This window comes from Ictidomys tridecemlineatus, chromosome 4 (assembly GCF_052094955.1).
Source record: "Ictidomys tridecemlineatus isolate mIctTri1 chromosome 4, mIctTri1.hap1, whole genome shotgun sequence".
In the NCBI taxonomy this organism is placed as follows: Eukaryota; Metazoa; Chordata; class Mammalia; order Rodentia; family Sciuridae; genus Ictidomys; species Ictidomys tridecemlineatus.
In genome coordinates this window covers 7,435,588-7,457,729 of record NC_135480.1, presented here as the reverse complement: position 1 = coordinate 7,457,729, position 22,142 = coordinate 7,435,588, and the positions used below count along the sequence as shown (strand labels likewise).

Sequence of the window (22,142 nt, the reverse complement as noted above, 5' to 3'; positions counted from 1 at the left end):
TGAACATTCTCTCACGTAGTTTTCTGGTGTATGCATCAAGAATAGACTTGCCAAGTATGTTTATGTTGAGCTTTAGGGCTAGTATACTTTTTTTTTTTAAAGGTTGTACCACTTTGATCTTTATTTATTTATATGTGGTTCTGAAAAATAAACCCTGTGCTTCACATAGGCTAGGCAAGCACTCTTCCACTGAGCTACAACCCAAGCCCATGGGCTAGAATACTTTTGATTCCTGCTTTGGAGTCACCTCTGATATCCCTCATCTGCATAATCATTTGGTTCCCTGGGGTAAAAAAGTGCACCAATGTCATCTCTGGATTATTCTTCCCAACTCCTGACACCCATTCTGAAAGTTTTGATGCTGGTACAGAGTCAGTATTGACAAATACCTCAGAATTCACTGAGCACGGTGGCACATGCGTGTAATCCCAGCAGTTCAGGAGGCTGAGGCAGGAGGATCAGCAAAATGAGCAAAAATGAGGCGCTAAGCAACTCAGTGAGACCCTCTCTCTAAACAAAATTCAAAATAGGGGTGGCTCAGTGGCCAAATGTCCCTTGAGTTCAATCCCGGTACCTACCCCCGGGGGGAAAAAAAAAACCCTCAGAACTCTGACCTTCCAAAAATGATTTTAAAGTACAATGATAGTAAGATGCATCCTGATTCGGAAATACAACAATGTGGATGGGGTATGTGTGCATCTTGGGATTGGTAGAATATGGAACATTTGGGAAATGAAAAGGACCAAGGACCAAGTCCTGGGGATCCTGGCAAGTTGAACAGGGGAGAGAGGCTGAAGGAACTGCCAGGGCAGTAGGACAGGTGATAATGCTCAGCCATGTCATGTGGATTGACAGACTCATGAGGACAGTGAATTGATCTCCAAACCTGGTGAAACGGAGATTGTGATAACTTTGTAAGCGCTGTTTTAGATAGACAGGTGAGAACAAAATCCCTATTAAATTGGGTGAAAGAGAGATTGAAAACAAGGCAACAGAGAGGGGAATATAAGCAGAAAATCTGCTTTGAAAGGGTGAAGAGAAATGAGGTGACAATCAAAAGCTGAATTGGACATAAAAAAGGGTTTTTGAGTTTCTAAAAGGGGATATTAGCCATGTTTGCACTCAGATTTTCATGAATCAATAATGAAGGAGAAATGAAAGGTACAGAAGAGAGAGACATAGTTAGTAGCATCAGGCAAATTCTTCAAAACCTCAGGGAACGGAATGAGCTTAGATAGAAGTAGGAGGCAAGGGAGAGGAGGTAGGTATCAGTGAAGTTGGGTGAAGGAGCTTAGTGGCGGGAAAGTAAGGCATCTTTTCTCAGCTCGCAAAGGTCAGACCAAAAATGCCTAGATCTGGGTGTTCACGTTCCTGTCTAAAATGGGCACATGTGCTTGCCTAGCAGGTGCGGGGCCACCGGGTTTGATCCCCAACCCAAGAAGTTTATCTTTGCCAGTCGGTGGCACACACCCCAAATCCAGCTTCTCAGGAGGCTGAGGCAGGAGAATCCTAAATTCAAGGACAGCCTGGGCAACTTAGTGAGACCCTGTCACCAAGTAAAAAGGACTGGGACTGTGGCTCAGCGGTAGAGCACTTGCCTAGCATGTGCGAGGTCCTGGCTTCAATCTCCAGTACCACTAAATAAATAATTAAATAAAATAGGTACACGCTTGGGAGCACAGGTGGACTTTAGCTACTCACCAGTCCCTCCCCTGGGAGTGAGATCAACAACCTGGCTAAAGGTCAGAGAGGAAGGCGCTTGCGTTCCAAACAGCCCATCTCCGGGCCTCCCAACTTTCACTAACCCTTGCTTTCTCATTTTAGCGCTAGGTCAGACCCTCCCTCCTTTCTCCGGCTTCCCTAATTGGGAGAGGCGAGGCACCAGCTGTAGTTGCCTGGTGCGCGGGGGCCTCCAGTTGCGCCTGCGCACCGCGCACCCCATTCTCTACCCGACTTTTCCCTCCCAGCGCCGGCGGATAGAAACGAAGCTGGTCCTCCAGTGCTCGCTCTCGTGCGCGCTCACCCACGGCTTGCGCCTGCGCAGAAGGACGGGGAAACCGTGCCTCTTGCGGTCCTGGCGCTTGCGCGCAGCGGGCTCCGGGGCCTCCCGGCCTGAGGGAGAGGAACAGGGAAGATGGCGGCTGTGGTGGAGAATGTAGTCAAGCTGTGAGTGGCCGTTTCTTTCTCTTCTGGGCCGGGAGGTCTTGTAAGGGTCCCCGGAAGGGCGGTACGGGAGACAAGATGGAGAGGGGGACATGCCCGGGAACGCCACGCTGCGACTCCCAGTGGGGCTTGCCACCGGAGACTCCGGAGAAGACGTTGCGCTTCTTTGGAAACTTGTGGAGGCCCTGAGGGGGGCACTCGGGGCCCGGACCGACGGCCTCTTGCGGGGCTGGGTGGCGGGCGCTGCCCAGGAGTCGCGGCTTCCGAGGTGGCGCCTGGCTGCTGGTGACTCCCGGTCCCGGCCCGTCTCCCCTACGCCCGGGTCGGAGGAGCCCGGCGGTCCCCTCCCCACCGCGGCCCGCGGCGCCCGGGGCCGTCCGCCCGGCCTCCCCTGCGGGGTTGGAGACCGCCGCTTGCGTGACGTTTGGGGGTCGGGGAGCGGGCACCCAGGATTAGAAATCATTCTTGGGAGGAACTGGCCGAGGAGCACGTACCGAAGGGAAGGGACTGGGGGGAGTGGGCCTTTGCGCCGTCCAGAGCCGGCAACGGGACCGAAGCCGTCCGGGGCGACTTAATAATAGCCCACGGGGCCTCGGGTGGGCATTCCCCGCACCCTAGACAGCGTCGTGCTGGTCAGTTTCGAGCAGAGTTAGTTACTGGTTGTTGGGAACACGGAGACTGGTTTTTTAGCTGCTTCCTGTAAATTAAAGGTGTTTGGGGACTTCGAGGTATTCCCAGCTGCTCTCTTCCTGGAGAACCCAAATGCATTTTCAGATGGATTGGTTCATTAATGCCCGCTGGGCAAATGATGCAAGGGTAGGAAAATCCTAGAGTTGTCTAGATGTCCAGTCAGGGCTTTTGGTTTGAATGGATGATAAGGCGAGGTTTGGAATCCATACTCAGGGACTCACAGCTTCTTATCTGTCTTTGTCAGTAAACTAAACCCCACTCTCCCAAGAGCCTTTTTTTTTTTTTAAGGTTAAGTTGCTTCTTCCCCACTGCCTGGAGCCTTTTTCTTCTAGAATGCTTTCCCACTTCCATTAAGCTAAGTGCCTTTTCCTCTTGTGGGTTTTTTTTTTTTTTTAAACTTGCTTTTTGCTCTATCCTGCTCTTTCAACCACCCCTCCTCCCAGCACTATTATCTTTTTGATCTGCTCACTTCAGTTTCCCCAGCTCTCTTCAGGCTGACGTTTTCCTCAATTTAGAAATGATGCTGTGGATCTACCATTTTTATAGTTATCCATCCTTATTCAGATGTTCTTTGTTTCCCTGCCTTTCTCTTTGTTGACTTTCCCCATCCCATTGTAAGGGGAGGATTTCACACAGATTTCATGATTGCCAGAAAAAGATCAAAGCTTCTAGGTTTTGAGAGTTACATGTAATGAAGCTCCTCATGTTGAAAGACTTTCTTCAATAAAATGGGTTGTCAACCTTTTCATGGAGTGTTATAAGTTACTGGTTGCCTATTTAAATAGAGTGTGGCTTTTCATTTCTCTTACAGAGCTGTGGAGATTGTGGGGGTCACCAGCCACTGACTCTTGAGTATGAATAATGAGAAAGCAGCTTTCTCTTCAGTTGTAGCTGCAGAGGACTGTGGGCCACAACTAATACCTTCTCCCACAGAACTTTTGCTTTAAGAAGGGGGCTTTTATTTCTCTTGTACCATTCTTGCCATGGAGAGAGATGCTTTTCTGAAACTTCTCTTGATTATAATGTGACTAGTTTTCTGAAAGTTGAGGGTTATGTGTTGAGGTCAGGGCTTGCTAGCTCATCTTTTCCGACTTTCATCTTGTCCTGAGAGAAAAATTTTTGTATTTGCGAATTTTCTATCCTTCCCAAATGAGATGTCAGAATTGAAAGTCTTTAAGGAGTCTTACTAGAGTAAGATACTAATGTAAAATAACCGATGGCCGACTAGTTTGGGAACTTTTCAAGTTAGGTAAGAAGATCTAGAAAATAGTGTTAGCCTGAAATTTCTTCTTATAGCAGCTCTGAGTTCATAAGAGCTCTCTCATTCTCTTATCAGACCCTCCCCCAACACATTTAAGTATTTCATTTCCAGCCCTCTAACCTAAATGATTGCTTATCCCCCCTTACTTAATAAGAGCTCTGACAGAAGAGCTCTCATCCATTCCCCCAAACCACTTCCAGCCTCCTTGCTCTGATTTTGCAGTCTTCATCCCGCCTGGCCTTTCCTTCCATTTGACTTCCAGTGTCAGTATCAATTCCCATCAGCAGAAACAAAGGAGCTGCTGCACTCAGCCTTGTTTATCCAATTTCCCTGTGTGATGAGGACGTGGCTGCCTCCTAAAGGCGAGCAAATGTGAGCCTGTTTCCTTCTCCACTTTGCTCTCCAACACAAGATTCATGTCTACCTCAAATTACAGTCATTACAGCACTTCGAATCAAGCCAGGCTGTGCTTGGTGTTACTGACTGTGTGGGGTGTTTTTTTCACTTGCTGGGAACGGGCTAAACTGTGCAATGCTCTATTGCAGCCACACAATGACAACCCACTCAGATATCAGAGCAGGATTTGTAGATGTAGCTTAAGTTACAGACAAAAGCCACGGAGCCTTACTCTTTCCAGCTTCTTAAGCCTGGTTCTCTCCCTCAGAATCCTTATAATGTTAGAGCTCATCTAGTCCAATCTCCCCAATCCACAGAAGAGCAACAGAGATCCACATAAGTTGATGAAGTGTGCACATTCATGACTTGTAGCCAAGCCAGGTCTTTTTACTCCCAAGTTCAGCCTGATGTGTCCCAGACATCTTCATGGGTAATGAAGACATGATGGGAAAGAAATCACCTCTGCCCTCAACAAAGATTGATTGAATATTGGACTGGGGGGTGTAGCTCAGTGGTAGAGCATGTGCCTACTGTGTGGGAGGCCCTAGAAGATTGATTAAATATAAAAATGAATTTTTGCAGTTAGTTTACTCTCTCAATACCAAAGTAGTTGTTAAGCCCTGAAGGACCAGAACAAGATTGATTCATTGTTCGTACTTCTTAGAACCACATAATTCCTGGCAATGTACAATTTTCCAGCTTTTTAAGGCACTTATGGATTTCCCCTTGCTTCAGCTCTTATGTTATGTCTTAGTGTACTTGTCAGTAGTGTGCTCAGTAAAAGCTTCCAGGAACTTCAGGTGTTGAGGGCCTGGAGGCCTGCAAGTTCTTATCTACTTCTTGGTTACACTAAAGGTAGCATCTTGTGACACCTCAACACTGTAACTTGCTTTTTCTTCCTAGTTATCTTCAAAATTGTTTAATATCAGTACATGAAGAGCTTCTTTTATATGGCTAAATAGTATTTCATGGGGAGCATTTTGATAAGTCCACTAGGTCTTGGTAAATTCACTTCCCCATTTGTAAGATGGGCTAGCATCTATTACTAAAGTCATGAGGGTTAAGAGAATTAGCATCTTAGCTAGCACAGGGCTGGATGTATTGAGAAGCATAAGAACATTTTATTTCTCCTTCTTTCTTTTTTCTTCAGTGCTGGGGCTTGAACCCAAGGCTTTGCACATGCTGGGCTAGTATTCCACCACTGAGCAACATCCACTAACCCCATTTCCACTTCTTGTTGGTTAAGATTTAAGTCTGATTAATTTGTAAAGTACCTTTCCTCATGATAACTTAATGAAGGGGCTTGGTTCCCAAGAAGCAGAGATGGAGACAAAAAGAACTGAAGAGGTAGTCTCCCATTCTCCTGAGCCTTTTAGAAAGGCATTTGCAGGGGAGAGGATGGCTTAACACCCCATGCCCTTGCTTTTTGTCTTTCCTGCAGCCTTGGAGAGCAGTACTACAAAGATGCCATGGAGCAGTGCCACAATTACAACGCCCGCCTCTGTGCTGAGCGCAGCGTGCGCCTACCATTCTTGGACTCACAGACTGGAGTAGCCCAGAGCAACTGTTACATCTGGATGGAAAAGCGACACCGGGGTCCAGGTGAGAGTACAGACTCGGGAAGGGAACTCAGGAATGCAAGGAGGAAGAATTTCCCTTCTCTTAGGTGATGGGGTAGTTGAGAGTTCCCACACTGCTCCCTACCTGTGTATGAACATGGTCTTCCCATCATTAGAAACCAGGCAGGATGAAGCAGATGGGTTTATACCAGCACCTTTGTTTTCTGCCCTGCCAAAGTCATTATTTGGGTTTTGGAGAATGATATATTAGCCAACGCCCCTAAACTTTTTTTTTTTTTATTTTTTTAATACTGGGGATTGAACCCAAGGGTACTTAACCCCTGAGCCACATCCCCAGCCCTTTTTTTTTTTTTTTTTTTGAGACAGTGTCTTGCTGAATTGCTTAGGGCCTTGCTAAGCTGAGGCTGGCTGGCCTCTAACTTATGATCTTTCTGCTTCAGGCTGCTAGGATTACAGGCATGGACCACCACACCTGGCTTACATCTATTTTTTTTTCCCCCTTAATATTCTGCCAACCTTGCACTCCTGCTATCAGTATTTCTCCCTTGCTGTAAAAGTCAAGGGAGCCTACTCAAGTGGAAAGTATTTAGTGTTTTCTAGGACTGGGTTAGGGCATAATTTTTGTCTTCCTTCTATAGGATTGGCCTCTGGACAGCTGTACTCCTACCCTGCCCGGCGCTGGCGGAAAAAGCGGCGAGCCCACCCACCTGAGGATCCCCGGCTTTCCTTCCCATCTATTAAACCAGGTAAGGGACACCTTGCCTGAACAGGAGCATGGTTTGCTGTATGGCAAGAGGCCTGCTAATCAGCTGTCACTACCAGGCCCTGTGCTAGGATTTGCAGAGGTTAAAATGAACTTGAGTATGATTTCTTCCTTCAGAGAATTTAGTTTAGTAATAGAGACAGGTAAACATCTAAGTTGCAAGCCAACTAGGGTGTCTTGATTCCTGGGCAGCCAGAGAATAGAAGACCATAGGTGTCCTTTTGTTGATCCTGGCACTATGTATCCTTCTGAACTTTATGTCATCCTGACCATGTTTCAGACACAGACCAGACCTTGAAGAAGGAGGGACTCATCTCTCAGGATGGCAGCAGTTTAGAGGCACTATTGCGCACTGACCCTCTGGAGAAGCGAGGCGCTCCAGATCCCCGAGTTGATGATGACAGCCTGGGCGAGTTCCCTGTGACCAACAGTCGAGCACGGAAGGTATGAGATTAACCCTATTTCTAGGAGAGCTTTTATGAAGTCCAGCCTCCTCTTCATGGGAGGAAGGAGGCATCTAGTTAGCAGAACTAAAGTAGATCAGCGGTAGAGTGCTTGTCCAGCAAACATGAGGCCCTGGATTCAATCCCCAGCACTATAAAAACAAAGCAGAAGCTGAAGCAGCCTCTTCAGTTCTATTCTTATACTCAGTGGATTCTCTGTTGCCATCTTGTCGTTCCTATTCTTTCCGTTTAAGTATGGATTTGCACTCATTCATCCTCTTTTGCACAAAAGTTTCTGTCAAAAAGTTTTTTGGCATCTGGGGTTAGATAGGTGAAGCAGACCTGGTCTCTGCCAACTGGGAAGTTAACCCTAAGTTTAGAATTAAGAAGACCTAAAGATAATGCCAGGTACCATGCTGAGTGCTTCTCCACATCCTTTCCCTTTAACCCTGTACAGCTTTATGAGGTAGGTCTAGTAATCCCCATTTCGTGGATAGGGATGCTGAGGCAAACGTGTTTTAAATTTTACCACAAAGTCACACAAGTAAGCAACAAAGTTCTCATTTAAAGTAGGTTGTGAGTGCCAGAAAGGAACTACCAACAGTGTTCTCCCATGGTAGCCAATCAGAGACAGGCATGGCAGGGAAGCTTTGTGGAGCATGACATTTAATTTGGCCAGAGATGGTGGGGAAAGGCATTCTGGGTAAGAGAACAACATGAAGTGGCACAGAGGAAGGAAAACATTGAAGGGACCAGGAGTGTAATTGTAGGGAGAGGAACAAGGCTGGTATGAGTGGGGCCAGGTCACAGGGGAGGTCTTGGGCAAGGCCATGAGTGGCCAGTCCTTTGGTGAGGGAGCTTTAAAATGTGTGCTGTTTCTGCTCATTCTAATTTTCCTGTGCTCTCAGCGGATCCTAGAACCAGATGACTTCCTGGATGACCTTGATGATGAGGACTATGAAGAAGATACTCCCAAGCGTCGGGGCAAGGGGAAGTCCAAGGTGAAAGGCCAGTGTAGGGCCTGCAGCTTGGGACAGTGTGGCCTCAGGAGGTCCAGGTTTTATTTAGTAAGGCCATCATTTTTCTTTTCTTGGCAGGGTAAGGGTGTGGGCAGTGCCCGGAAGAAGCTAGATGCTTCCATCCTGGAGGACCGGGACAAGCCCTATGCCTGTGATAGTGAGTGCCTCATGAGTGGGTGGGTAGTCCCTGGACCCAGCACCTGCTCTGGATGTCAGAGGGGGAGGGTTATGTTCTTGCCTTGAGTGGTAAAACAAGCCTGGGCTTTCATCCTGCCTGCTGACTGGTTCCCCCCAAAACCCCAGGGAGGCCTGGGCCTCTGATGATGGGTGGGACCTGCATGCTCTGGGAGAGATTTCTGCTGTCCCCTGGGATGGGGGAGTGGGGAGGACTCCAGCAGACAGGATTGGCCTCTCAGTGGGAGGCATCCAGATCTGCTGGCCCATCAGGCCAGGGTGCAGGGGGCTGGCCCTGAGGTCTTCAGTGTCTGTTCTCTTTCCTTTTGCTTTGGCTCGCCCCACTTCATGCCTCCACCCTGGAGCACCATCGCTGCTGGGGTTCTCTCTCGCTTGCTCCGCTTTCCTGCTGCTGCTGCCGCCCCGTCTCAAGTGTGTCAAGGCCTCCTCCTCATGACTTTTCTTTCTGTCTTTCAGATAGTTTCAAACAAAAGCATACCTCGAAAGCGCCCCAGAGAGGTAGCTCTCTCAACTTTTCAGACTTTTGGTTTTCCTATCCCTTTTTCCCTCCTCCCTTGTTTCTCCTGCCTTTCTCATCTCCTGTGATGCTAGTTTTGAAATGTCTGGAGTGGCATGGGGGCAGAAACCATGGAACTGCAGTTGTGCTCCACTTCTCAGAATCCTGGAAACTGCCTTTACCACTGCTTGTGACCCACAAACTTATTCCTGGGGCCCATGGGCCTAATGCATGGAGTAGCTTCAAAAGCATTTAAAGAACCCATTACAGAGAGATCCATCTGTTCCCCCTTTCCCAACAGGTGCTCGGTGGTCAGCTAATGTTCCCACCATCCCTGCACCTCCTACTCCCATCCTCTTCATTCCTTCCGGCTGGCCCCTTAACCTTCTGGTGTCACTACTCAAGATTATAAGTTGCCTTGTGGGGATCTGCTTTCCTTGTTGAACAGACAGGGCACTGATTGGGAGTTTGTTTCAGTGTGTTTGGGGACCAGCTACCTCAGCCGGTTTAGTTGGTAGGTTGTCCCCAAAATACCCACTCCCAATCCTTTGTCCATTCAACAGGTGTGGACTCGATGGTACATGTGGGGTAGCATGAACCTCCCACATTTACTGAGGAGTGAGAGTTTGAAGTCTCTTCCTTGCCTTTCCCCTTCTTGTCATAAAGCAAGACCATAGATACTTTTCTTCCCTTTCCTAACTTGAAGCTTCCCAGACTGTTACTATTCCCAGGACAAGTAGTGATGCAACAAGGGCTGAGCCCCTGCAAAAAAGCCAACATGGAAGAGTAATAGTGACCATGCAGTTGGTTTTTAGTGAGGGAGAAGAGTGCCAGAAGTTGCAGAGCTTCAGGGACTGCTGTTCCTGACTAAAGGTGGGGGTGGGGGTTACTGTCAAGGTTTGTCCCAGAACAGAGCTGCTGGCTCAGGGGTGGTTGCCGTATGTTTCAGGGGTAGGGATGTGGCACTCTTGTATCCTAATACCTTTCCCTACAATCTTCTCACTTAGTTTGTGGAAAACGTTACAAGAATCGACCTGGCCTCAGTTACCACTATGCCCACTCTCACCTGGCTGAGGAGGAGGGTGAAGACAAGGAAGACTCCCAACCACCCACCCCTGTTTCCCAGCGATCTGAGGAGCAGAAATGTAAGCTGAGGTGTCAGAGGAGGTGGGCAAGCGGGAAGGGGAAGACTGCTTATGATTGCTCTTCGTTGCGGGGATGCTGAGCAGCTCAGCACCCTCATAAGCATCATCAGAATTCTCTCAGCCCCACGTGGTGGTGCACGCCTGTAATCCCAGCAACTCAGGAGGCTGAGGTGGGAGGATTGTGAGTTCAAAGCCAGGCTCAGGAAAAGCAAGGCACTAAGCGACTCAGTGAGACCCTGCCTCTAAATAAAATACAAAATAGGGCTGGGGAGGTGGCTCGGTTGTCGAGTGCCCCTGAGTTCAATCCCCAATACCCAGAAAAAAAATAATTCTATCTCTTTCTTTCTCTCTCTGTCTAGCCAAGAAAGGTCCTGATGGATTGGCCTTGCCCAACAACTACTGTGACTTCTGCCTAGGGGACTCAAAGATCAATAAGAAGACAGGACAACCTGAGGAGCTGGTGTCCTGTTCTGACTGTGGCCGCTCAGGTACCTCTACCACCAAGGAGAGGGCTGCCACAGCACCCATTCCCTGTGGGGCTCTTGGCCTGGTGACTTCCAGCACTATCTTAGTCAAGCAGCTCATCTCGCTTCTCCCCACATTTCCAGCCACCTGTTTCACTCACCTCCCCCTACAGGGCATCCATCTTGCCTCCAGTTCACTCCTGTGATGATGGCTGCTGTGAAGACCTACCGCTGGCAGTGCATCGAGTGCAAGTGCTGCAACCTCTGCGGCACCTCCGAGAATGACGTGCGTGTCCCACCTGCCCCAGGGTGGCTCTTCCCAGGCCTCTGCTGCTCTCCCCACAGTTCCCTACAAAGCGAGCTTTCGTTTCAAAGGAGCAAGATCCCTCCCACAGCCCCTACCCAGCAACCCCATGGAACTTGGATTTGTCAGCAAATTCAAGTTTCTTGAGCTCCAGCTTTAGGTCAGACACTGTTCTAGGCTCCAAGGATACTAAACAAGACAGACAAGATTCCTGCTTTCATGGAATTTGTGTTCTTGTGGGAACAGCAATAAGCAAGGAAATGAGAGCTTTTTATGATGTGCCTTGAAGAAAACGAAACCAATGATGTGGTGGCGAGTAACTGGATACTGATTTAGATTTATAGTCAGAGATGACTTTTCTGAGGGGGTGAGGTTGGTGTTGAAATTTGGATGATACCAAGGAGCCAGTCCAAGAAGGTTTGGAGGTAGATCATTTTCTTTCTTTTTTCTTTTTTTTTTTTTTTTTTTTGTGTGTGTGTTTTTGGTACTAAGGGTTGAACCCAGGGGCACCTTACCATTGTGCTACATCCCCAGCCCTTTTTGACTTTGAGACAAGGTCTTACTAAGTTGCTGAGACTGGTCTCGAACTTGTGATCATCCTGAATTGCTAGGATTACCCGTGTGTATCAGTGTACCCGGCAGGAGTTAGAGCATTTTCAAGGAAGCAGCAGCCAATATGAGGCCTTCAGTCTGACAGATTGGGTATATTCAGAATCTTGATGTGGCTGACTGGAACCTTCCTGTTCCAAGGGAGAGCGTGGGAGAAGATAGATCAGAGAAGTAGGCACTACCAGACCTTGGGACCTCAGAACCTTGGGCTCTTTTGAGGGTGGTGGGGATGTTCTGGAGGTTGAACCCAGAGCCCCTCATACTTGCTAAGCATGTGCTCCACTACTGAGTACCCAGGGTCCTGGTCCTCATATTCTAATCCAAATACAGTATAATGATGTTAAAGGCTTTTAATTGGAAATGACGTGTTCTGTTTTATGTTTTAAAAAGATAACATCAGGTACTTTGTGGAGAATAGATTTTATGGGAAGGGTGGAGGCCATTTGATCAGTTAGAAACCCTGATAGGATCCAAGTGAGGGATGACTGAGTTGACCTGGGTGGTGATAGACAATATTGTTTTCTACCCAGAGATTCCCACATCTATTCTTTCTTATCTGCCACTTCTCCCTGTCAGAATTAGCAGCAGTATTCTCAGAAGCCCTCTTCCTGTCCCTGCCTCTGTTCTCCCTCGACTCACCCCTCCCCACCTTACTAAGGCACATAAATCATTGAATCCCCTTCCTCTTCCTTCTTGTCTTCTGTAGGACCAGCTGCTCTTCTGTGATGACTGTGACCGTGGCTACCACATGTACTGTCTCACCCCATCTATGTCTGAGCCTCCTGAAGGTAGGCAGTAAGATATTTTATTCAGAAAAATCATTTTATTAGTAACTTAAAAAAATCACCTGTATAGTAAATACTGAGTTCTGTTTCTTTATGTTATTAGTTATTTATTCTTCCAAGTTAAGAAGTAAGGAACTTTGCCATGACTGAGTTCAGGATGTTTTCCTAGCATTTCAGCCTGAATGGTTTAATGTTTGAACATTATCATCAGTTACATTTACAAATAGCAACCCATGAGAAAACAGCTGATCAGAAAATAGTCACCCAGAAGGGGAGCTTGGTCTTCCAGCTAGTCCAGAAATTGAGTTGGTAGCTTGTCTAATGTGAAGCTTTTCTTTCATCTCTCTGAACTTGACAGATTTGAGTGTTTGCTCCCCCCTCCCCCAGTAGTTTATTTTAATAATGCTCCAAGTTTAATGTTTAATAATGTTGAGAGTTTATGTAAGCTCCTCACTGAAACTAGTGGCCCTAAGAAGCAGCTACTTTTCCACTAGTCCCCCTCCAGCAGGATTTCTGTGCCTAAACCACCACCTATGTAGAAATTCAGGAGCTTACTGAGAAAAACACTACTGCCCAGTAGCTGCACTGTGCACAGAGGATGGGAGCCAGCATATAGGCAGTAGAAGTGGTTCACTGTGTGCTGAAAGCAAACTTATAGGTCAAACTGCTGTCACTTTATAGAAAATGAGGCTACTAAGAGTCCTTTAGTAGTGCAGGGGAGCATTCAGCTGCAGCCATGCCTAGTTTATAAATTGACTTGGGAGGAAGTAGTGTTTTTTGTTTTGTTTTGTTTTGTTTTGTTTTGTTTTAGGAATAGATGGACACAACACAATGCCTTTATTTTTATATGGTTCTGAGGATCGAACCCAGGTCCCACCTGTGCTAGGCGAGCGCTGTACTGCTGAGCCACAATCCCAGCCCCTGTTTTGTTTTTTTAACCCATCAAATAACATATTTCAGATGAAGTTTGCATTAACCCCAAAAGGACTTTCCCATTGACACCAGGTAGTGGAGAGCTGCAGCTGAGTGTCCTCTGGAGTGTCCAGGCCACTGAGTGACAACTCTGAAGGACACATACCCCCAAGCCCCTAGTTTTTACATTTTTTTTTTTTTTTTAGTTGGACACAGTATCTTTATTTATTTTTATGTGGTGCTGAGTATCGAACCAGTGCCTCACACATGCTAGGCGAGCGCTTCACCACTGATCTATAGCCCCAGCCCAGTTTTTACACTTTTTAAAAAATATTTTTTTAGTTGTAGATGGACACACAATATCTTTTTTATTTTTATGTGGTGCTGACGAATCCAGTGCCTCACACATGTGAGGCAAACACTTTTCTACACAGCTCCAGCCCCTAGTTTTTACATTTTTAAAGGGAATTTCAAAAAGAAATGGAAGATGGGAGTGAAACTGTGTGGCTCAAACAGCTTAAAATTACTAACATTTTTGCTCTTTATAAAGAAGTTTGCCAACCTCTGCTCATTGACCTTGGGGTTAGAAAGGACTCTCCTATTTTAACTTTTTTTTTAAAGAGAAATTTTTTTTTTAATATTTATTTTTTTTAGTTTTTGGTGGACACAACATCTTTATGTGGTGCTGAGGATCGAACCCAGCACCCCGCTCAGGCTAGGTGAGCGCTACCACTTAAGCCACATTCCCCTCTTTAACTTTTAAGTCACATATCTTTGAAGAGTTAATAAAATCTGTGAATCCTCTCCCCCAGAATAATGTCCAAATTCACACATGTACAGTTACGCTTATAATTTTAAAACATTAAGGGCTAATTTTTTGTCCCCCTCTTTAAAAAAAGAATAATCCAGCCATAGCAAATAGATATTTTTTAATATTTTTAGTTGTAGATAGACACAATATCTTTATCATTTATTTTTATGTGGTGCTGAGGATTGAACTCATGCCTCACACGTGCAAGGCAAGTGCTCTACCACTGAGCTACGGCCCCAGGCCCTTAGCGAATATTAGTAACAAGATCTGAGACTTTTTTTTCTTTTTTTTTTTTTTTTTCTTGCATGAGACAATAATCTCCTGTTTTTATATGAACTTAGTCTTGGGTCTTAATGTTTGAATCATCAGAGTTTACCCACTTTTCACAGAAAGCTGTTTTTTGTTTGTTTGTTTGTTTGGGGTTTATTTACGTGTGTGTGTGTGTGTGTGTGTGTGTGTGTGTGTGTGTGTGTGTGTGTGTGTGTTTAGTACTGGGGATTGAACCCAGGGCCTGGCATGCACTAGGCAAATGCTCTACCATTGAGGTACATCCTAGCTCTTTTTTATTTTGAGACAGGGTCTTGCTAAGTTGTGCGGGCTCTTTGAAATTGTGATTCTCCTGCTTGAGCCTCCCAAGTAGCTGGGATTACAGGTGTGTGTCAACACACCTGGCAGAAAACTATCTTTTTTTTTTTTTAATATTTATCTTTTAGTTGTAGTTGGACACAATACCTTTATTTTATTCATTTATTTTTAAGTGGTGCTGAGGACCGAACCCAGGGTCTCGCAGGTGCGAGGCAAGCGCTCTACCACTGAGCTATAACCCCAGCCCTGAAAGCTATCCTAATGTGGAAATAGAACTGGTTTCTCTGAAGCCTTTTTATTTATTTATTTACTTACTTATTTTTTGGTACTGGGAATTGAAACCAGGGCCTTGTGCATGCAAGGGAAGCACTCTACCAACTGAGCTACATCCCTGGCCCTATCTATCTATCTATTTATTTATTTATTTATTTTTGAGACAGGGTCTTGCTAAGTTGCTGAGGGCCTCAGCCTCCTGAGTTGCTGGGATTGCAGACATGTACAGTTCTGCCCAACTCTGAAGCCTCTTTTCATGACTTTTGTTCTACTTTTGGCGCCATGAAAACCATGTCTGATTATTCTGATAATAATACAGCTAAAGCTGGGGCACTCTATCTGTCTGTCTATCTATCTATCTATTTATTTATTTATTTTGGTGCCAGGAATTGAACTCAGGGGCACTTGACCACTGAGCCACATCCCCAGCCCCATTGTATTTTATTTAGAGACAGGGTCTCACTGAGTTGCTTAGTGCCTTGCTTTTTTTTTTTTTTTTTTTGCTTTGAAGTTGCAATCCTCCTGCCTCCGTCTCCTTAGCTGCTTGGATTACAGGACTGCGCCACCTTGCTTGGCAAGCTGGGGCACTTTGAAAACTTGTCTTTGCCAAGGCTCTCCTGCTATTCCCAGGGCATCTGATTTATCAGGGCCAAGAGGACCTGGGCATCTGTATTTGATCCTATAGCTGATTGTTACTTTCATCTTCATGAAGAATTTTTTCATGGTATTGAAGACCGAGAGGGTCATCATGAAACTGCTGCTGCAGAATTACTCTTATCCCACCTAGAGATGAGGTGTAAAGAGTGGAAGGACAGGGCTGGGATTTTGGCTCAGTGGTAGAGCGCTTGCGTAGCTTGTGTAAGACACTGGGTTTGATCTTCAGCACCACATAAAAATAAATAAAGATATTGTGTCCCATCTGCAACTAAAAAAAAGAATTAAAAAAAAAAGTGGAAGGACAGTAGATACGGGTTTTATGGGGCCCACCTTGACTTCATTATGCTTCTCTGCAGGAAGTTGGAGCTGCCATCTGTGTCTGGACCTATTGAAGGAGAAAGCTTCCATCTACCAGAACCAGAATTCCTCCTGATGTGCCACCCCCAGCTCCCCCACATATCTAAGGCTGTTTCTCTCCTCCACCTTGTTTTTTCATACCTTTCCTTTCCTCCTCTCTTTCACAAGTCCAGAACCTTGGGGTGGTCATGCCAACCTGTCTTTGGCAACAACAAGCAGAGGTGGCAGCTTGACCACCTCTGGCCCCAGGCCCTCAGGGAGAAAGGAGCAGCACGCTGCCCCAAGGTGTACCCGTGGGCCCAGCTTCTCTCTGCTCTCCATGAAGTGCATTCACTCTGCTTGCCTTGGGCCCAAGCCTTGGTGATCACAGGGTTCAAACCGTATCCTCCGAGAAAGAGTGGGAGAGCAGCTCACTTCTCTTGGCCCAGCTTCTGCTCTGGTCTCCAGAGTTTCCTCCCCAGAGATGAGCCAGGCCGGGCCTGCTTGATGGGAGCAGCTGAGAGTCAGCAAGCTGAAGCTACACACCAGGAATCTTCCATGCCCTTTGTGCTGCTTAGCTTTGCCTCCTCTCTCCAGGGTGGCCCTGCTACAAGGGGTCTTTTGCCTGAGCCAGGATGCTCTTGGTCACCTTCCTGGCTTTGCTCTATCCTGCCTCACCCCATCCAGGGGAGTAGCAGCTTCACCTGTCCTTCCTGTGCTTGCCTGGCTCACTTACCAGTGGTCTCTGGAGACCCAAGCATTCCCCACCCTCAGAACCTCCTGTCTTCTGCCTCCCTCTTTGTTCCCTTTGCTTTTGTGGGGAGAAGGGACACATCAGGGGGCCAGACCAGCAGTTTGGGGGCCACAAGGAGACGTTGGATAATGTGCCTGTTTTTTAACTCGACAAAAAAGCCTACCTCCAAAATCCCCTTTTTGTTCTTCCTGGACCTGGGCATTCAGCTTCCTGCCCTTTACTGAATTGGGAGCTTCTGCCTCCTGCCTGTGTATCCTGACTCCTAGGTCACAGGAATGCATAGATGTCCCCTTCTTCCCTTGCACGCTCGCTAGCAGCTGGTAAGGTCTTCATGCCCTGATTCCTTGGTTTTCTGCTTAGTGGCGCTGACGCTGACATTAAGTAGAAGGGGGATGGTCCATGCCAGGACACCCTGGAATGACCTTCCTTTGCTTGTGGGCAGGCCCTAACTCACTGTCGCTTTGGAGTTGTGTCTCTTCTCCCCTCCCCCTTTCTTTAGTTCCTGTATTCTAAACATTAGTAAAAATAAACATTTTTACACAGAGCCCTCTCTTGGATGGTTTATCTCCTAACTCTCCTGGTTAAGAAGGCCATGTTATCTAAAACTTTATTCCTTCAGTGTTTTTTTGGTTTTTTTTTTTTGTTTGTTTGTTTTTTTATCGTTTTATAGCTTTTTTTGCCCAAAATCCAAATTTTTGAACATGTAAGCCGATAAAAAAAATTAGTTGTTTTGTTATGTAAATTCAAGTTTATAACAACTTCTTATAAAAAACAATGAAGCTGTTTTCATCAATACAAAATTTGGGTTGAAATAACTAACATCCTGTTTATTTCTGTGCTTTGGTTGGTTGAGAATATTCTGCTAGACTTGGATAGAAGTGGTGACAAGTTTATAATAGTTTACCTTGAAATCTCAAAGATACTTAAAATGGATCCAGAAGTTTGATTATTATATAAATTTAAGTGACAGTAACATAGGACATAAGTAACATCACCATGGGGCACATGAAAGCATTTGCATAAATAATGAGGGCAACCTCCTTCAGAGGGGCCTTAGTCTTGGTCTCAGCCCTGTCATAATGTTGCTTCCCTACAGTATTCCTGGGGCAAGAACTGTCCACAATGCAGCTCTGCAGTCTTTCCCAGGATACATTTATATGCACAAAATTAATCTCTTGCAACAAAGTAAACATTTTGATGCTGTGTAGAGGATCTTGTTATGTCTCACTTGAGTGTGTGTTGAAGTTTTAAATTTTGTTTTTGTGGTGCTGGGGATCAAATGCAGACCCATGCAAATGGTAGGTAGGCAAACACTCTAACCACCGAGCTACACCTTAGCCCTTAAATACTTTAGAGAAAGATTCATTTATTTATAGGTCCTCTGAAGTCTTCTTTGGTTTGGTTTTGCTTCTGGGTCATCCTGAAAGTCGCCTTTTGGAAGACTGAACTCTGGACTGTTCTGTTACAGTAAATAGGGTGTTCTGAACTGGGATGTGAGGAGCTGAGCACGTACATCCTTGAGTACTTAGACTAAAGAGGCCAGGAATAGAGGGAGGGAGTGGGGCCACTGTCCTTGGCGGTTGAGTAGCCAGGGCTGGAAAAGAAAGGTGATAATGAGAACACTGAAGCCGGCATGAGGGAATGTGAGAAGGGTTTGCAGGACTTGGAGCGGTGGACAGCAGCTGGTAGAATGCAGTGGTACGGAAGCCTATAAGCTAGGCAGGCTGGGAAGGGGGGAAGCTGGGGCTGCAAGTTAAAATACCCAATTTTGTTCGGTTCTGAAAGTTAGCAAGGAAAGGAATATTAGATCTTGAGTGTAGGAACTTGGATTTTGTCAAGAGGTACTAAAACATACAAACGAGTTCTTACGCCTTGAATCAGAACTGGATCCAGGCAAATAATTTTCGGTAGCCGGATTGTTAGACGTGAGTCCCGCGCTGTCCATGGTAACTAGCTTTTGTGTGGCTTAAAGCCAGCATCCATTTTCTCCTTTCATCATTCTCTCAAAACAACTCCGTGAGGGGCATTCGCTCGGTCTAGTAGAGGAAGGAGCCAGGCTGTTTCAGGTGACGGCCAGGAAGGTCTAGGACGCGCGACTGCCGGAGGGCTCACCTGGCTCCTGGGCTGGTCCCGCCCCGGGTAGCTCCAGGGGAATCCCGCCGGGTGCTGGCTCCGCCCCCCGCGCCTTCACTCTGGGAGCCCCGCCTTCAGGGGGCCCGGTGAACCGCCACTTCTGCGGCCTCCAATGAGACGTGGTTAGGGGCGGGAAGGGGCCCCGCTGGGGGCCAGTCTGATCGGTCAGGGGCGGGGCTACGGCGGGTGGGAGCGGAGGAGCCGCACCGCGGTCTTCCCAGCCGGGAGAGAGCCCGGCGCGGGCGGCGCGCGCGGAACCTTGGTGTGCGCGCGCCCGCCGCCCGCGCAGCCCCTCAGCCCGCTCCGCCCTCGGGGTCGTGGTGCCAGTCCTTCACCTGCTGTGCACTAGCTCCCTGGACAGGGGCTGGGGAGCCGGGTAGGGGCAGAGGCGCGAGCCACGGGACTAGCGCCTGAGGTGGGTGCGGAGCGGGAGGCCCGGCGGGCGGGCGGGAGGGTCGCGCCTGGATCTGCGCCTGGGTCGATCTGGCCGACCGACTGTGGGTCGAGGTGGGGAGAGGCCGGCCAGGGCGCAGAGCCGGCTTCTGGCCTGCCTGAATCTCGGGAGCAGGTTCTCGCTCCCTGGTACCCCTCCCAGACCACCACCCTCCCCGCGGTGGACCCCCGCCCCTCTCGCTGCCTGCAACCTCCTCACCCCTATCGCCCTTTGTCGCCTGTGCACCTGCACGCTCCCTTGCCCTTCCACTTCCCTTCTAGGCTGGACCCTCTCCCAGCCTTACCCCTCTCCTTGCCTTCCCACACAGCCCCAAATTAGACTTGCCCCAATTTGTTCCCTAGATCCATCTTTTTCCCCCTTTGTCGTCTGTACACCTGTCTGTCTCAGCTCTGCCCATTCACCCCACCACCCTGTCCCCTAACATCATCTGAGTCCAGCCCAGGCCATTGTCCTCATCTCCCTCCCATGGTACACACACACACACACACACACACACACACAGCCCTGATTGTCCCCTACACCTGCCCCAGCCTCAGGCCCTCTCCAATCCTCACTCCTTTGTTGTCTCAGCAGCTGTCCCGAACTCTATTCATCCTTCTCCCCCAATGATGCCAGACTCTCCTCTCCCTCTGACCAGAGATGCCCCCTCCCAGCTCTGTTCTGGCATTTCCTGGGGTGGTGTCCAGCCCACTCCTCAATCAGCCAGTTCATTTCCTTTCCTCTTTCAGCTGGTCCAGTCTCCCCTGGTCTCCCATACTCCAGCCCATTCCCCTATCCTCATGTATCCTCTCTTCCTTTCTGCACTCTTCTCCCATTCTTCTGGTCGCAGCCACCATACCTTATCTTCTGTCTCCACAGGTGCTCTGGAGGAACCATGGAATTGAGTAGCAAGAAGAAACTCCATGCCCTGTCCCTGGCTGAGAAGATCCAGGTGCTGGAACTCCTGGATGAGTCTAAGATGTCCCAGTCTGAGGTAGCTCGGCGCTTCCAGGTGTCCCAGCCACAGATCTCACGCATCTGCAAGAATAAAGAGAAGCTGCTGGCAGACTGGTGCAGCGGTACAGCTAACAGGGAGCGCAAGCGCAAACGGGAGTCCAAGTACAGTGGGATTGATGAGGCCCTGCTCTGCTGGTACCACATTGCCCAGGCCAAGGCCTGGGACGTGACAGGACCCATGCTGCTCCACAAAGCCAAGGAACTGGCAGATATCATGGGGCAGGATTTCGTGCCCAGCATTGGCTGGCTAGTCCGCTGGAAACGCCGAAACAATGTAGGCTTTGGGGCTCGCCATGTCCTTGCCCCTCCATTCCCCCCTGAACCACCTCCCCCAGGGCTCACATCTCAGGCCCAGCCGCCTCTTTCCCTTAAAGACTTTTCCCCAGAGGATGTTTTTGGTTGTGCCAAAGTGCCCTTGCTGTATCGGGCAGTGCCCGGCAGAGCAGTTGCTTGTGATCAGGTACAGGTACTGCTATGTGCCAACAGCAGAGGCACAGAGAAACGACGGGTATTGGTTGGCGGGCTCCGGTCAGCTCCAAGATGTTTCTTTGGGGTCAGCAGTGAAGCGCTGCCTGCCTCTTATTACCCAGACCCAGGCATCCCCTGGTCAGAATGGTTAGCACAGTTTGACCAGGACATGGGTCAACAGGGCCGACAGGTAGCCTTGCTGCTGGCTGACCAAGTGATGGAGGAGTTGGAGGGCCTGCCTGGGTTCCACCACGTGAGGCTCTTGCCTCTGTCTGCCTCCAGCACCACACCTTCCCTGCCTGGCTCTGTAGTCTGGGCCTTTAAGGCCCACTACCGACACCGACTGCTGGGCAAGCTGACTGCTGTCCAGAGCGAGAGGGATGGCACCTCACTGGCTGAGGCTGGGGCCAGCATCACAGTGCTGGATGCTCTGCACATGGTGGCTGCTGCCTGGGCCAAGGTGCCTCCTCAACTCATTTTAAGCAGCTTCATTCAGGAAGGGCTGGCCCCAGGGAAAACACCCCCATCCTCAGACAAAGATTCTGAGATGCCACCAGTCCCCAGTGGGCTGAGCCAGGAGGAGTTTTCCCGCTTTGTGGACCTGGAAGGTGAGGAGCCAGGGCTTGGAGTTTGCAAAGAGGAGATGGGCACTGACAATGAGGAGGGGAGCAAGATGGACAGCTTTGAGCCCTTGCCCACCAAAGCTGACGCCCTGCGGGCCCTGGGTACCTTGAGGAGGTGGTTTGAGTGCAATGGCACCTCCCCAGAGCTTTTTGAAAAATTCTATGACTGCGAGGCAGAGGTGGAACGGCTCTGCTGCCTGTGAGGGTGCTCGGCTGCCACCAGAGCCCTCCTGCTCTGTTTCCCATGGAAACGCCTCTCCAGAAGGCAGATCGGCCCTTTCCTGTGGAAATACAGTGTGTGGAAGAGAGGACTTGCGACTTCAGGTCTAAGTTCAGAGCCAAAGTGCCCATGCCCTGAGAAGAGGCTCTAAAGGTGGGGCCTGGAGGTTGGGAGTCTGGCCTATATAGTTTCCAAACTCTGTGAGAAGGTTCTAGAGCCTAGGGAAAGAATTTGGAGGAGCTGGGGCTTGGCAAGATAGGACTTGGGCTTTAGAGACAGTGGCTGTATTCCTTGAACACTATGTTAAAAACAGTTCTGCTTCTGGAATAAAGTTTTTAACTAGAAAAAAGGCCAGGGTGTGATTTTTATCAGAGGAGGGTAAAATCTTTCAATTCAAATTTTATTTTAATTTTTTAAAAATATTTTTAGGCTGGGGATGTGGCTCAAGCGGTAGCGCGCTGGCCTAGCGTGCGTGCGGCCCAGGTTCGATCCTCAGCACCACATACAAACGAAGATGTTGTGTCCGCCGAGAACTAAGAAAAAATAAATAAATGCTAAAATTCTCTCTCTCTCTGTCCCCCTCTCTCTCACTCTCTCTCTTTAAAAA

The 22,142-nt window shown here is 48.2% G+C and overlaps 2 protein-coding genes across 3 annotated transcripts; both read left to right on the top strand.

The window, feature by feature from the left end:
* Nucleotides 1–1,822: 1,822 nt before the first annotated feature.
* Nucleotides 1,823–17,185, top strand: Dpf2 (double PHD fingers 2). 2 transcript variants are annotated; one of them, XM_005333444.5, is made up of 12 exons: nt 1,823–2,166; nt 5,952–6,112; nt 6,729–6,836; nt 7,134–7,297; nt 8,205–8,297; nt 8,394–8,472; nt 8,967–9,008; nt 10,014–10,151; nt 10,511–10,639; nt 10,789–10,901; nt 12,235–12,316; nt 15,908–17,185. In XM_005333444.5, the coding sequence occupies exons 1-12, from the start codon at nt 2,135–2,137 to the stop codon at nt 15,982–15,984; spliced, it is 1,218 nt and encodes a 405-aa protein (XP_005333501.1). In that variant the 5' UTR covers nt 1,823–2,134; the 3' UTR covers nt 15,985–17,185. The 2 variants fall into 2 exon arrangements, with proteins under 2 accessions (XP_005333501.1, XP_005333502.1); XM_005333445.3 differs by lacking the exon at nt 8,967–9,008 and having other exon boundaries at nt 1,828–2,166.
* A 145-nt stretch (nt 17,186–17,330) lies between these two features.
* Tigd3 (tigger transposable element derived 3) lies at nt 17,331–21,884 on the top strand. The gene is made up of 2 exons (XM_005333443.4): nt 17,331–19,189; nt 20,087–21,884. Exon 2 carries the CDS (start codon nt 20,103–20,105, stop codon nt 21,516–21,518), a length of 1,416 nt encoding a protein of 471 aa, XP_005333500.2. The 5' UTR covers nt 17,331–19,189; nt 20,087–20,102; the 3' UTR covers nt 21,519–21,884.
* The last annotated feature ends 258 nt before the right edge of the window (nt 21,885–22,142 follow it).